Raw genomic sequence first — 15,000 nt, 5'->3', positions numbered from 1 at the left:
TCGTAGCCACGCTGCTGCTGCTGCTGCTGCTGCTGCTGCTGGTTTCTTTTTGAGTGTTTGAAAGCTCGGTTTGCGGCGCCCAGGCTTTGACTAGGGTTTAGGGTTTAGGGTTTAGGGTTTAGGGTTTAGGGTTTAGGGTTTGTTGTCAGGCGCGCTGGGGATTCTGCGGTGTTTGCCTGCAAACCCCGAGTTCATTGGCGACCAAGTGCCGGTGGATGTGGTGGCGGATTCTTTGATAGTTGCTGCTGCTGCTGTTGCTGCTTCGAACGCGTTGCTGCTGCAGCGGGCGGGCAGCAGCGCAGCAGCAGCAGCAGCAGCAGCAGACGACACCGTCGCAGCAGCAGCAACGCGCGCAGCAGCAAGCCACGTGGACCCCAGCTGCATCCTGCGCCCCGCCGAGCTGCCGCCGCTGCAGCACCAGCAGCAGCAGCAGCAGCAGCAGCAGCAGCAGCAGCAGCAGCAGCAGCAGCCTGGCGCCGCGCACGTGGGCGCGTCCGCCGCAGCGCCGGCCGTGGCCCCCGCTGCTGCAGCAGCAGCAGCAGCAGCAGCAGCAGCAGCAAGGCCCGGAGTCTACGTGGTCCACTGCTGCAGCAGCGACTTAAACCCCACATTCTGGAAAGACCTTTTAGTCCACGGAAGAGAATATAATATGTTGTGTCCCTTTTACGCCAGAGTCAAGAGACACATGACCACTCCCTTCTTCGACACAGACTTCAAACAGTTCCAGCGGTCTGCTGCTGCTGCTGCTGCTGCTGCTGCTGCTGCTGCTGCTGCTGCGGTTTTGCTGCTGCTGCTGCTGCGGTTTCGCTGCTGCTGCTGCTGCGGTTTCGCTGCTGCTGCTGCGGTTTTGCTGCTGGTGCTGCTGCGGTTTTGCTGCTGTTGCTGCTGCGGTTTTGCTGCTGCTGCTGCTGCAGCAGCAGCAGCAGCAGCAGCAGCAGCAGCAGCAGCAGCAGCAGGAGGATGTGTGGGGGTTGTTTGCAGGCGTTTTTTCGTGCAGCAGAAGCTGCCGAGTTTGCTGCTGTGGCACTCGTTGGGGCGCGTGGCTCCTGCTGCTTCGCAGCTGCAGAAAGGCCTCGATTTGCTGCTGCTGGGTCTCCAAAAAGCCGAAAAAGCTGCTGCTGCGCTGCACCCCTTTTCTTACCAAGAGTGGGTTTTCGAGCAGCAAAACGCGGTGTACATACACCGCATGCTTTCGCCGCAAGAAAGGGCCCAGTGGGCCGTTTCCGTACAGAACATCAACTGGAGAGAATACATCCATTCTTTCTTCTACGGAATCGCCAGGTGGCTCCTTAAAGAGCCCTCAGGTAAATTAATTATTTATTTATTTATTTATTTATTTATTTATTCTTTTTATTTCCTTTTTTTAGCTCTTTTTGGGCTTTTTTTGGGTTTATTTTGAGCTTTTTTGGGTCTTTTTTGGGTTTTTTTGAGTTTTTTTGGGCTGTTTGTACATCCATTCTTTCTTCTACGGAATCGCCAGATGGCTCCTTAAAGAGCCCTCAGGTAAAATAATTATTTATTTATTTATTAATTTATTTATTTATTCTTTTTATTTCCTTTTTTTAGTTCTTTTTGGGCTTTTTTTGGGTTTATTTTGGTCTTTTTTGGGTCTTTTTTGGTTTTTTTTGACTATTTATACATCCATTCTTTCTTCTACGGAATCGCCAGGTGGCTCCTTAAAGAGCCCTCAGGTAAAATAAATATTTATTTATTTATTTATTTATTTATTTATTCTTTTTATTTCCTTTTTTTAGTTCTTTTTGGGCTTTTTTTGGGTTTATTTTGGTCTTTTTTGGGTCTTTTTTGGTTTTTTTTGACTATTTATACATCCATTCTTTCTTCTACGGAATCGCCAGGTGGCTCCTTAAAGAGCCCTCAGGTAAAATAAATATTTATTTATTTATTTATTTATTTATTTATTCTTTTTATTTCTTTTTGTAGCTCTTTTTGGGCTTTTTGGGGTTTATTTTGAGCTTTTTTGGGTCTTTTTTGGGTTTTTTTGAGTTTTTTTGGGCTGTTTGTACATCCATTCTTTCTTCTACGGAATCGCCAGATGGCTCCTTAAAGAGCCCTCAGGTCAGTTATTTGTTTATTTATTTATTTATTTATTTGTTTATTCTTTTTATTTCCTCTTTTTAGCTCTTTTTGGGCTTTTTTTGGGTTTATTTTGAGCTTTTTTGGGTCTTTTTCGGGTTTTTTTGAGTCATTTTGGACTGTTTGTACATCCGTTCTTTCTTCTACGGAATCGCCAGATGGCTCCTTAAAGAGCCTTCAGGTCAAATAAATAAATAAATAAATAAATAAATAAATAAATAAATAAATAAATAAATAAATAATTGATTGGTTATTTCTTCTTTTTATTTGCTTTTTTTGATTCTTTTGGCTCTTTTTGGGCTTTTTTGGGGTTTATTTTGGTCTTTTTTGGGTCCTTTTTGATTATTTAAACTTTCATTCTTTTGTCAGGCGAATTAAATAATTATTTATTCAATTAATTGTCATTTAATTAATTATTTGATCAATTAATTCTTTAATTCTTTGATTAATTAATTAATTAAAGAATCAATTAATTAATTAATTAATTCTTTATTAACAATTAATTAATTAATTAATTGTTTTTTTTATTTTCTTTTTTTATTTCCTTTTTGGCCATTTATATTTTCACTCTTTTACGGGATTGCCAAGTGGCTTCTTAAGGAGCCCCCAGTCCATTTAATTAATTAATTAATTTTTATTTATTTATTTATTTATTTATTTATTTATTTATTCATTTAATCATTTATTTATTCATTTATTCATTTATTTATTCATTTATTCATATATTCATTTATTTATTTATTTGTGTATTCTTTTATTTTCGTTTTTTAATTCTTTTTGTCTTTTCGATTTAGTTTTTTATTTTTTGAAATTCCCAAATGGACTCTTCAAGGGCCCTCAGACCATTTAATTAAAATAAATAAATAATTAATTATTTTATGTATTTTATTTATTTATTTATTTATTTATTCATTTATTTGTTTATTTATTTATTTATTTATAAAGTGAGTTAATTCAGTTAATTGATTAGTTTGATGAATTAATTAATTAACTAATTAATTAAACGAATTAAACCTATCAAACGACCCGAACAAATCAAACTAATTGAACTAATTTAATTTAACTTAATTAATTTAATTAAATTAATTAAATTAATTAAATTAATTAATTTGAATTTAATTAATTAATTAATTAATTAATTAATTAATTAATTTATTTATTTATTTATTTGCAGCTTGCGAGCCCCCGACTCCGCCCCTGCTGTACATGGACTGTCTGCAGCGGTACCTGATGGACACTCCGTTGATATCCGCTGATTTAGGGTTTAGGGTTTGGGGAGGGTTTTCTTGTTTGCAGTTCGTGGCAGCAGCTCCGCCCCTCAAACCCTCGCCAAACCCTTCTTCTCTTTCGCAGTTTGTTCTTCAAAACCCTCAACTCCAAACCCTCGTCCAAACCCTCGCGGCGCAGCGCCTCGCCCGCAAAAACAAGCGACAAAACCCCAGCCCCCGTACGCGCACAAACCCTAAACCCTAAACCCTAAATTAGGGTTTCGCTGCAAACCACCGCAGCGCGCTCCAACGCTGCAAACCCTAAACCCTAAACCCTAAATGAGGGTTTCGCTGCAAACCACCGCCAGCGCGCTCCAACGCTGCAAACCCTAAACCCTAAATTAGGGTTTCACCAGCCCTCACAACACCGGCGCGCTGCAACGCTGCAAATGCTAAACCACATAAACCCTAAACCCCAAATAGCGGTTTCCAAACGCTTCCTTCTTTGCAGGTTCCGAAGTTGCATTCTTGCAATTATTTAATTGCATTTATTTTATTTATTTAATTGCATTATTTAATTGTATTTATTTAGTTGCATTTAATTGCATTTATTTTATTTAGTTGCATTTATTTAATTGCATTATTTAATTGCATTTATTTAGTTGCATTTATTTAGTTGCAGTTATTTAATTGCATTATTTAATTGCATTTATTTAATTGCATTTATTTAATTGCATTTATTTAATTGCAGTTATTTAGTTGCATTTATTTAATTGCATTCATTTTATTTACTCAATTGCATGTATTTAATTGCATTTATTTAATTGCATTCATTTTATTTATTTAATTGCATTCATTTTATTTATTTAATTGCATTTATTTAATTACATTTATTTAATTGGATTTATTTTATTTAATTGCCTTTATTTAATTGCATTTATTTAATTGCATTTAATTGCCTTTATTTAATTGCACTTATTTGATTGCATTTATTTAATTGCATTTATTCCTCTGTGCACTGAAGTCCATTCCCGTTTCAGTTGCCAGTTGCTAGGGTTTAGGGTTTAGGGTTTAGGGTTTAGGGTTTAGGGTTTGTGGTTTGTGGTTTGTGGCAGAGGCGGCGGAGGAGGCTTCGCGGGAGGCGTGGCGGGAGGTGGAGTGTCTGTACACCCGGATGGCGGGGAGCATCGAGCCGCACGCGGTGTATCTTCTCGCGGGACTTTTTCAGAAATCTTTTTCTTTTTTATTTGACAGAATAATAGTGGAAGAAACTCACATGCAGCAGTTGAAGCGGGCTGTACAGACAGCTGCGGGGCCAGTGCTGCTGCTGCCCACCCACCGCAGCTACATGGTCCGCCGATCCGGCTCTTTAAATCCGATTTAATCCGTTTTTTTCGTTTTAATTCCTCTTATTTCTTTTTATTTACTCTTTTATTTCCTTTTTCCGCTTTTTCGCGTTCGTTTTCCTTCTTTTGACGCCGCTTTCGCTTCGCTTTCCGCGCGCGCCGCTGCGGGCGCTGGGGTGTACGTACACCTGGCGTTTGGACTTTTCGTTTTTTTTTCGTTTTTTTTCGTTTTTGTTCGTTTTTGTTCGTTTTTTTTCGTTTTTTTTTAATTTTTGAACTGGAAAAGGAAAAGGTTTTGGAATTGGGGGCTCTGTGGCGAGCGGCGCTGCGTTTGCAGGACTTTTTGCTGATTTCCTACGTGTGTTTCACCTACGGAGTGCCGCTGCCCTTCATCGCCGCAGACGAGGCCTTCGGGGCCATTCGCATGGTCCACCAGCTGCTGCGCAGGGCCGGCGCCTTTTTCGTTTCCCGCGAAAAGACAAAAGCCGAAAGTTTGGAAAAAGAAATAATTCCAAAAATCAAAAAACTTCTTCTCCAACTCTTCGTCAAGTGCGTCGCCCGCAGATACGGAGTCCTCGAGGTCTTCCTCGAGGGCGGCAGGAGCAAAACAGGTGCTTTTTTTATTCTTTTTTACTTTTTTTTACTTTTTTTTACTCTTTTTTAATTCTTTTTTTGGTTTTTTGAGCTCCTTTTTCTTTGTTTTTTGCTTCCTTTTTGTTTCTTTTTTGTTTCCTTTTTTGTGTTCTTTTTTGTTTCTTTTTTGTTTACTTTTTGGCGTTTTTAGTTTGGTTTCATTTGGCGTATTTGTCTCTTTGTGGAGTTTTTGCTTATTTGCAAATCTCCTTTTTCATTCATTAATTGAAGTCCTTTTTCCCTTTTTGATTATTTATTTATTTATTTAAAAGTCCTTCTTTAATTTCTGTAATATTATTTATCTCCTTTTGCTTTCTCCATTCCTTTTATTTTATTTTCTTTTTTTATTTTTTCACTTTTTGCTTTTTTGGCTTTTTACCCCTCAGGCGCTTTTAGTCTTTTTGGTTTTTTATTTAAATATTTTTTTTAATTCTTTAGTTGTTTTATTTATTTGCAATTTTAATCTTTCTTTTCATCTAACTTATTCTTTCTTTTTATATCATTTTGGCCTTCATTCGTTTTATTTAATTACCTTTTTATTCTTTTTTCATTTATTTGCCATTTTAATCTTCTGTTCTTTTAATTATTTGCAATTTAATTTTTAAAATATTTAATTCCCTTTTCGGGAAAAATAAAAAAAGAATTTCTACAGGAGTTTAAAAATATAAATGCTTAAATGAATTCTTTTCAAATGCACTAAATCTATTCTAAATGCGTTAAGTCTATTTTAATTGCATTAAAATACATTTCAAAAGGATTAAATCTGTTTAAAATGCATTAAAGTATATTGAAATGCATTAAAACATTTAAAATGCATCAAAATATATTTAAAATCTGTTTCAAATGCATTAAAATACATTTAAAATGCATTAAATATATTTTAAATGCATTAAAATGCATTTAAATGCAAAAAAACATATTAAAATGCATTAAAATGAATTAAAATTTGAATTTCCCCGAATTTGGCGGAAAGCGGTTTTGCATGCGCGGAGCACGGGGTGTACGTACACCCGAGCAGTGCGGCGGGGTGTCTGGGGTGTCCGGGTGTCGTTTTTTTTCATTTTTTTTTTTAATTTGCACAAATTAGAGAAAACTGAAGAAATAAAAAGAAATAAAAGAGAAAACTGAACAAATAAAAGGCAATAAAAGAGAAAACTGCGTCCAAAGAGGCCCCTTTTGCTGCGAAAGCTGCACTCAGGACTGATGCTGGCGCCCAAGCTGGGGCTGCTTTCCTGCGTCGCGGAAATGCTCTTCAGCGGCTCCGTCTCCGAAGTTTTATTTATTCCAATTTCGATTTCTTACGACAGAGTTTTGGAGGCGGAGACGTTTCCGCAGGAGTTGCTGGGCGAGCCCAAGAAGGCCGAGGTGAGCCCGCAAACCCTAAACCCTAAACCCTAAAAAAGGGTTTCCGCCTCGCGCTCGAACCCGCCGCCGCGCCGCCCGCGGCAGCCGCTCGGCGGCGCTTCGGCGCCTGCGACTTCGAGGGTTTGGGGTTTGGCTGCTTCGGGGTTTGGAGAGGTGGCTAAACCCCTTTTTAGGGTTTACGGAAGGGGGCAGAGCTGTTGGGGTTTGAAGTGCTTTTCCGCCTCGAGAGGCCCGCGCTTCGTTCCCAGGGTTTCGAACGCGCTGCAAACCGCGTTTTAGGGTTTGCGCGGCTGCGAGGGTTTGGCGCTATCCGCTGATTTAGGGTTTGAGTCGCGTCCTGAAAGCCACCAAACTCTTCGCCGCCCCCGCCTACCACCAAACCCTCAAACCCTCGCCAGGCTCTCGGGGTTTGGCGCCGCAGTTCGGGCCCGGCTACAGACCCTTCGGAACCGCCAGCATCAACGTCATGCCCCCCATGAGCTTCAGGGTGAGGGTTTAGGGTTTAGGGTTTAGGGTTTAGGGTTTAGGGTTTAGGGTTTAGGGTTTAGGGTTTGGGGTTTGGGGTTTGGGGTTTGGGGTTTGGGGTTAGAGGGATCACGGCGTGCACGCGTGCAGGCACGTGGGCCTGGCGTCTGAGTCTCAGCAGCCAGGTTTCAGGGTTTAGGGTTTAGGGTTTAGGGTTTAGGGTTTAGGGTTTAGGGTTTTGTGGCGTTTTCTGGTGCTCATCAGCTGCTGCTGTCTGGGGTTTGCGGGGCTCTTTTTGCGTCGGATTTGAAGAGCTTTGAATTCAAACAAATTAGTGAATTAAATTAATTAAATTAATTAAATTAAATTGAATTAATTTAATTAATTCAATTAATTTAATTAATTTAATTTAATTGTTTATTTATTTTCAGGATTATCTCTTTTCCAACTGGGCCGATGAGGGGCCCCTCAAACCCTTGCTGGGGGCCCTTCGCCACTCCTGCGTTTCTCCCATGGCGCAGTTTGGCTCTTTGCCCACTCTCACGGGGCAGCCGCAGCTGCTGCAGCAGCAGCAGCAGCAGCAGCTGCTGCTGCTGCAGCAGCAGCAGCAGCAGCAGCAGCAGGTGGAGGAGGAGGAGCAGCAGCAAGAACCCACAAACCCTAATAGCTTTGCTGTGATTCGGGCCAGCGGCTCTTTGCCTCCAGTGCCGGAAGAGCTTAAGAGAAAAGTAAAAATGCTTTCAAGTTTTTGTTTGACTCACTAAACCCTTTTTTAGGGTTTCTCGAAACCCCAGCAAACCCTAAACCCTAGCAAACCCTAAACCCTAACAAACCCTAACCAGTTAAAGGAGTGTGCAAGGCTCTCGACACTTTTTAAATTGCTTCTTTTGGAATTCCTTTTCTACTGCTGCAGCTGCCCTTCAGGGTTTAGGGTTTAGGGTTTAGGGTTTAGGGTTTAGGGTTTAGGGTTTACTGCATGCAGTTTTTGCCTTCTTGCGTGTCAGGCTTGTTGACGATTCCATTTTTTGTTTGCATTCATTTGTTTCTTATTGTTCTCCATAATTAATTAATTATTTATTATTTCTTATTTATTTATTTATTATTTATTTATTTATTTATTTAATTTATTTATTTTATTTATTTATTTATTTATTTATTTATTTATTTATTTGATGACTGGCGAAAGAGCCCGCAACTGTGGGGTGTCTGTACACCCCACCGCCGCCTGTTGGACTTTGAATTTTTCGATTTTTTGTAAATTTGGACTTTTTGGGTTTCTTTTTTCGCAATTTTTAAAACTTTGAACTTTTTGCATTAATTTAATTGATTTAAATGAATTAATTGCAACTTTTTGCATTTATTTGAATCTTTTTAAGTCCTTTTGTTCAATTTCTCTCCAGATTTGCCGCCACTTGGCCGCCACTCTGATGGACAAGTTGAGCCAAGGACTTTACGTGACGGCGACTTCTTTGGTGGCCACTGTCTTGGCTTTGCACAAAGACGGAATTCGCGAAGAAGATTTGGTTTGTTTTGTTTTATTTCTTTTTAATTTTTATTTTTAATTCTTTTTTAATTTAGTTTTGTTTTATTTTATTTCTTTTCATTTTATTTTTAATTCTTTTTTAATTTGTTTTATTTTATTTCTTTTTATTTTATTTTATTTTTAATTCTTTTTTAATTTAATTTTATTTAAGTTCTTTTTAATTTAATTTTATTTTGAATTCCTTTTAATTTAATTTTGTTTTATTTTAAATCTTTTTAATTTAATCTCATTTTAAATTCTTTTTAATTTAATCTTATTTTAAATTCTTTTTTAATTTAATTTTGTTTTATTTTGAATTCTTTTTTAATTTAATTTTTATTTTAAATTCTTTTTAATCTAATTTTGTTTTATTTTGAATTCTTTTTTAATTTTGTTTTATTTTGAATTCTTTTTTAATTTAGTTTTGTTTTATTTTGAATTCTTTTTAATTTAATTTTGTTTTATTTTAAATTCTTTTTTAATTTAATTCCACTTCCAATTCAACTACAATTCTCGCCGAAAACCTTCGCAAAAAGCGGCCCCGGACTCCCCTGCACCTGCTGCTGCTGCTGCTGCTGCTGCTGCTGCTGCTGCTGCTGCAGATATCGCAAGTGGCCTGGCTGCGGGACCAGCTGCTGCAGCGCGGGGGCCTCTTGAGTCCCTACATTTGCGGCTTTTCTTACGACCCTTCTGCTGCAGTTCGAACAGCTTTGGGGCGATATTTGGAAAAAGTGGCGGAGTCCAAAGGGGAGGGTTGGTGCGCAGCAGCAGGGTACTGGGGGGGCCCCCCGGGGGCCCCCGGGGGGCCCCCCGGGGGCCCCCAGGGGCCCCTCCGCATGCACCTGCCCCGCCTGCTGCTGGCCTACTACCGCAACCAGTGCATGCATGTCTTTGCCAATGAGGGCTTTGCTGCACTCGCCTTAATTGCTGCTGGGGGCCCCCTGGCCTTCTCCAGGGGGGCCCCCCTTGCTGCTGTCAAGGCGCATGCAGCCTTTTTGCTGCAGCTGCTCAGCTGCCACTTCGTCTACGCCAACAAAGTCAACACCGACTCCTTCGAAGGCGTCCGCAACTGCTGCTGCTGCTGCTGCTGCTGCTGCTGCAATGCTGCTGTGCCGGCTGGCGGTGTTGCTGCTGCTGTTGCTGCTGCTGCTGCTGTGCCCGGTGGCGGTGTTGCTGCTGCTGCTGGCGGTGCTGCTGCTGCTGCTGCTGCTGCTGCTGCTGCTGCTGCTGTGCCGGGTGGCGGTGTTGCTGCTGCTGCTGGCGGTGCTGCTGCTGCTGCTGTGCCCGGTGGCGGTGTTGCTGCTGCTGCTGGCGGTGCTGCTGCTACTGCTGCTGCTGTGCCCGGTGGCGGTGTTGCTGCTGCTGCGGCGGTTGCTGCTGCTGCTGCTGTTGCTGCTGCTGCAGTGGGAAGAGCTTCTCTTTGAAGTGGCCTTGGGAAGTGACGAGAAGAGTTTTTCTTGTTTTGAATTATTTTCTTTTCAGGTTTTGGACTTGATGGAGCAGCGCAAGATCTTGCTGCGGCAGGGGGGGGCTGCAGCAAAAGAAAACTTAGCTTTTAATCCCGAACAAGAAGCTTTAGTTCTTCTTCTTTGCAGCTTTTTGTGGCCTTTCGTGGACAGCGTTTGGGCCTTGGGAAACACTTTGTTCACTTTGCAAAGCCACTTCCCCGGCGGTGAGTTTCTGCAATTTCCGGAATTTAATTCTTTTTTTTCTTCTTTTTTCCATTAAAACGCAGCAAAAAGCTGCAAAGTTGGGGCTTATTGCATTCAGAAAAGAATTGGAATTGTTTTGTTTCTTCTTTCCTCGCTGCTGGCTATTCAAAGAGCCGGGCTGCGCAGGCTCAGGTGTACGTACACCGCAGACTTGCATGCGCCGGAGTCGCTGCTTTCTTCCTGATAAGAGAACAAAGGCCTTTAGAAACAAAGTCTGTGCACACAAAAGTTTGTTTATTTCTTTTTTGTTTCTTTTTTTGTTTATTTCTTTTTTGTTTCTTTCTTTTGTTGCGAATCAGCAATGGCGCCGAAGTTGACGACGCCGCAACTGAGGAAGCAGCAGCTGGTGGCAAGGGCGCACTGGCTTGCTGACGGTCTGTGCAAAGAAGGCATTCTGGTGAGCTTCTTTTGCAGAAAAAAGAAGAAAAAGGCATTTAAAATGAAAATTATTAATTCAAATAAGTGCAACTGACTTCCAAATTCATTTCTGTTCGATCAAAACTGCCGCTTTCCAGCAGAACCTGATTTCCCGTTTGCGCTTCCTGGGGTGTCTGTACACCTCAATCTTTCGAGTCCCGAGCTGAAATTTCTCAAAGTGACTCCAAATTAAGACTTTTAAATGTTTTTTTGCAAATTTTTTATTGAAATATGTTACGTTTTGCCTTTTTGTGCAGTCTTACTACGAAAGCACTTCTTTTCCCACTCTGAGTCGCGCAATAGACGGCTTCGTCGCGTTCGGCGTTCTGCGGAAAGCCGGCGGCGGAACTTCGACGGAAATCGACAAAGACACTTTGCTGGAGTTGACTCCGCACTACCGCGAAGAGGCGCATTTGCAAGTAAGTTTTGTTTTTGAATTTGCAAAAAGAAAACTGAATTTGAATTTTCAAATTCAAGTTTCGAAAAAGTTGAACTTCCCGCTTTCCCGGCCATCAAGGGCACCAGAGTGCTTCCAACTCGACTTTTAATTGAACTTAAATGGACTTGTTGTTTTCTTTTTTCTTTTTCTTTTTTCTTTTTTTCTTTCTTCCCCAAGAGTGCTTTCCCTTCGACTTTTAATTGAACTCAAATGGACTTATTGTTTTCTTTTTTCTTTTTTTCTTTTTACTTTCTTTCTTTCCCAAGAGTGTTTTCCCTTCGACTTTTAATTGAACTCAAATGGACTTATTGTTTTCTTTTTTCTTTATTTCTTTTTTCTTTTTTCTTTATTTCTTTTATTTCTTTTTTTGTTTTTTCCCGCGCAGGAGTTCTTGAACAAAATTCACAAGTTCCGCCACGCGGCGCTCCTCGAGACGTCGCAGCCAAATGCCCAGCACGCGAAGTGAGTGGACTTCGAATTGAAATGCAATTTTAATTAATTTTAATTTTAATTAATTTTAAACTTAATTTGAATTTATTTTAAACTTAATTTTAATTTATTTTAAAACTTAAATGCAATTTTAATTTATTTTAAACTTAATTTTAATTTATTTTAAACTTAATTTGAATTTATTTTAAACTTAATTTGAATTTATTTTTAAACTTAAGTTCAGTTTTAATTAATTTTTAAACTTAGTTTGAATTAATTTTAAACTTAATTTGAATTTATTTTAAAACTTAGTTTGAATTTATTTTAAAACTTAAGTTCAATTTGAATTAATTTTAAAACTTAAATGCAATTTGAATTAATTTTAAAACGTAAATGCAATTTCAATTAATTTCGAAGCTTGAACTTAAATGCAACTTGACTCCAATTTAGAGAGGAAATGCGAATGTTTGGACATCTTTATTGCATTTTAATTCTTTAAAAAACTTTATTGCATTTTAATTCTTTAAAAAACTTTATTGTAATTTAATTCTTTTAAAAGCTTTATTGCATTTTAATTCTTTAAAAAACTTTATTGCATTTTAATTCTTTAAAAAACTTTATTGCATTTTAATTCTTTAAAAAACTTTATTGTAATTCAATTCTTTTAAAAGCTTTATTGCAGTTTAATTCTTTTAAAAGCTTTATTGCAATTTAATTCTTTTAAAGCTTTATTGCAATTTAATTCTTTTAAAACTTTATTTCAGTTTAATTCTTTTAAAAGCTTTATTGCAGTTTAATTCTTTTAAAAACTTTATTGCAGTTTAATTCTTTTAAAAGCTTTATTGGAGTTTAATTCTTTTAAAAACTTTATTGTATTTTAATTCTTTTAAAAGCTTTATTGGAGTTTAATTCTTTTAAAAACTTTATTGTATTTTAATTCTTTAAAATGACAAATAATTTGTTTATTTGAATTCTTTTTGTTTTTCCTCTTCAGGCAATTTAGCCGCAAGTCCTTGCTGGCCCTTTTCCCCATAATAGCTCGCATGTGAAGTGCATGCAGCAGCAGTTGTTTGTTTCTGTTTTTATTGCATTTGCATTAAATAATAATATTTGCAAATTTATTTATATTTCCACTTTGTGTTATTTGTTTATTCTGGATTGTTATTTATAACTATTTGTTATTGCCCGTGCTGCTTCATTAGCTTTGTTTGTAATTCAAGTTTTGCAAAGTCTGCAAAACGCGTTTAAAGCGAAGTCTAGTGCTGGCAGCAGCAGCAGCAGCAGCAGCAGCAGCAGCGGAGCTGATGTGCACCTCCGCTGCTGCTGCTGCTGCTGCTGCTGCTGCTGCTGCTGCTGCTTAGTGCAGCAGGCCGCTTCACTCTCTAGCGTCTTCAATGTGAAATCCTCTTCACTTGTAAGTGAACTTCCTTGTTTTGCACGAAATTTCGAGCAGCAGCAGCAGCAGCTGCTGCTGCTGCTGCTGCTGCTGCTGGCTTCCGCCAAATTTGAACTCTGGGGGCTGGCTGAGCCGGCGAAAACTCTAAAAGATGAATTAGATATTCTTAAAGATGGATTAGATATTCTTAAAGATGAATTAGATATTCTAAAAAGATAAATTGAACTTCAAAACTTCCAAGTTTCATCTTTCAGGACCTTCAATTTGCACAGACAGCTGCGGCTGGTGCCTGTCTCGGGAAGCTCTTTCTGCTGCAGCGAAGGTGACAGCTGGAAAGTTGAATTAAATGAAATGAAATATATTTTCGATTAATTTGAACTCGTTTTTGAATTAAAAGATATTTCCGACATTTTGAACTGTTCAGACAGCGGAAAGCTGCAATTGGCTTCGCTTTCTCGAGGCCGACAGAACGCTCAAGACAGAACCTGTGCGGGATTGGGGGGAAAGCGCGTTTTAATTGGCTTTGTTTGCATGAAAAGAATTCCATTTTGAATTTGAAATGGAAATTGAATTTGAATTTGCAAATTTAAAATGAATTTGAATTTGAATTTGAACTGAATTTGAATTTGCAATTTATAGAGGCCTCAGACCGGAAAGCTGAATGGACACCCGGGCCCCGCTGGCTAGCAGGCGTGGCCAGTGTCTGCGGCGCGGCGGCCGCAGGCTCAGATCTTCATTCATTTATATTTTTGGACTTTATTTTACTTTTCTTTTGCAAACTCCAGTGAGATCTTTATCTTATAAATCTCGTACTTCGCATTCTTTTCGAAATCGACTCTCGAATCCGCTCCGTCTTGTCTTGAATTGCATCGGACCAGTCCATCGCCGTCGCCTCGCCAAGCTCGCCAGCGACCAACTGGAAACCTCAAACACTTCTTTTGCAAAAACAAATTCAACTTTTGAACAAAAACAAATTCAACTTTTTGAAATTCAGTTTCAACGAGTCTGCAGAGCTCTTCGTGAAACTCCAAGTAAGCCTCGAAGTGGTCACTTCGTCTTGAGCGATCTGAGCCTTCTCGCCCTCCTTTGACCGGCTAAAAACGTGAAAAAGTCGGAAAAACGAATTTAATTAGAGTTAATTTTTGGCAAATGTCTCTTTTTTCCCGTTTAAAAGGATATTTCCGCCGCTTTCCGTGGTTTGCAGACCCGCGAGTTCAACTTGAAACGCAAGTCCGAAAATGACGCTCTCGCTGTCCTCCAAGCTGGCGCCGCTTTACGAGCCGCGGCTGAAGGCCAAAGAGGGAATTTCTGCTGCAGCGAAAGCTGAAGAACTTTCGAAAGCGAGTGAGGCAGCAGCAGCAGATCGTGGAGCATTTGGGGAGGAAAGCTCGGAATTGAGAGCTGAAAACGCTCGAAATGCAGTTCAAGTGCTTCTTAAAATTAATATTTATTATTTTTAAATCTATTTTCCCTTTTTTTCGCTTTTTTTCAGCCCGAAATTCCGCAAATGCCAAAAATTCAACTTCCAAACCTGAACAAGATTCCTCTTCGCGCGCAGCGCTGGTGGCCGCGCTTTGCGCAGCAGTTCAAGAAAAGATCGCCAAGCAAAAGTCCTTCAAAATTCTGGCCAGCAAATGCATTTTGAAATCGAAAAACAATTCCGGAAATGGAGACCAAGACAAGAAAGGCGCAGCTCTGCAGCAGCAGCAGCAGCAGCAGCCTCTTGCTGCTGCTGCTGCTGCTGCTGCTGCCGACGCAGTGCAGCAAGAAAAAGCTCTTTGCGAATTAATTGAACCCGAAAAGCCCATTTCTGACTCCGAGAAAAAGGTGAGACTTTGCGAATTATTTGTTTCCAATCTTTGCTAATTTATTCCGATTAAGATTAAGATTAAAATGTTTTCAAGTTTTTGTTTTTCTGTTTGCTGCAGACCAGCAGCAAGTGGCTTTCTTCGGTCTTCAAACAAATTAACAACA

General features: G+C 39.5%; 2 protein-coding genes across 2 annotated transcripts in view; both read left to right on the top strand.

Moving 5' to 3' along the window:
* Positions 1 to 11,667, top strand: part of ENH_00045690 (acyltransferase, putative) — a gene marked incomplete at both ends in the record, with an annotated part of 12,718 nt that extends 1,051 nt beyond the window's left edge. The window contains 12 exons of the mRNA XM_013585508.1: positions 150 to 729; positions 982 to 1,304; positions 4,418 to 4,503; positions 4,986 to 5,259; positions 6,480 to 6,646; positions 6,969 to 7,133; positions 7,543 to 7,839; positions 9,236 to 9,694; positions 10,116 to 10,305; positions 10,645 to 10,742; positions 11,020 to 11,181; positions 11,587 to 11,667. Of these exons, the coding sequence (XP_013440962.1) occupies positions 150 to 729; positions 982 to 1,304; positions 4,418 to 4,503; positions 4,986 to 5,259; positions 6,480 to 6,646; positions 6,969 to 7,133; positions 7,543 to 7,839; positions 9,236 to 9,694; positions 10,116 to 10,305; positions 10,645 to 10,742; positions 11,020 to 11,181; positions 11,587 to 11,667 (2,882 nt within the window). The remainder of the gene's footprint in view (positions 1 to 149; positions 730 to 981; positions 1,305 to 4,417; positions 4,504 to 4,985; positions 5,260 to 6,479; positions 6,647 to 6,968; positions 7,134 to 7,542; positions 7,840 to 9,235; positions 9,695 to 10,115; positions 10,306 to 10,644; positions 10,743 to 11,019; positions 11,182 to 11,586) is intronic.
* A 2,597-nt stretch (positions 11,668 to 14,264) lies between these two features.
* Positions 14,265 to 15,000, top strand: part of ENH_00045680 (hypothetical protein, conserved) — a gene marked incomplete at both ends in the record, with an annotated part of 792 nt that continues 56 nt past the window's right edge. The window contains 3 exon segments of the mRNA XM_013585507.1: positions 14,265 to 14,483; positions 14,488 to 14,853; positions 14,955 to 15,000. The exon segment at positions 14,955 to 15,000 is cut by the window's right edge and continues 56 nt beyond it. Coding sequence (XP_013440961.1) covers positions 14,265 to 14,483; positions 14,488 to 14,853; positions 14,955 to 15,000 — 631 coding nt within the window.

This window comes from Eimeria necatrix, genomic scaffold, assembly GCF_000499385.1.
Source record: "Eimeria necatrix Houghton genomic scaffold, Enh_scaff346, whole genome shotgun sequence".
In the NCBI taxonomy this organism is placed as follows: domain Eukaryota; phylum Apicomplexa; class Conoidasida; order Eucoccidiorida; family Eimeriidae; genus Eimeria; species Eimeria necatrix.
This window is presented reverse-complemented; position numbering and strand designations above follow the sequence as displayed.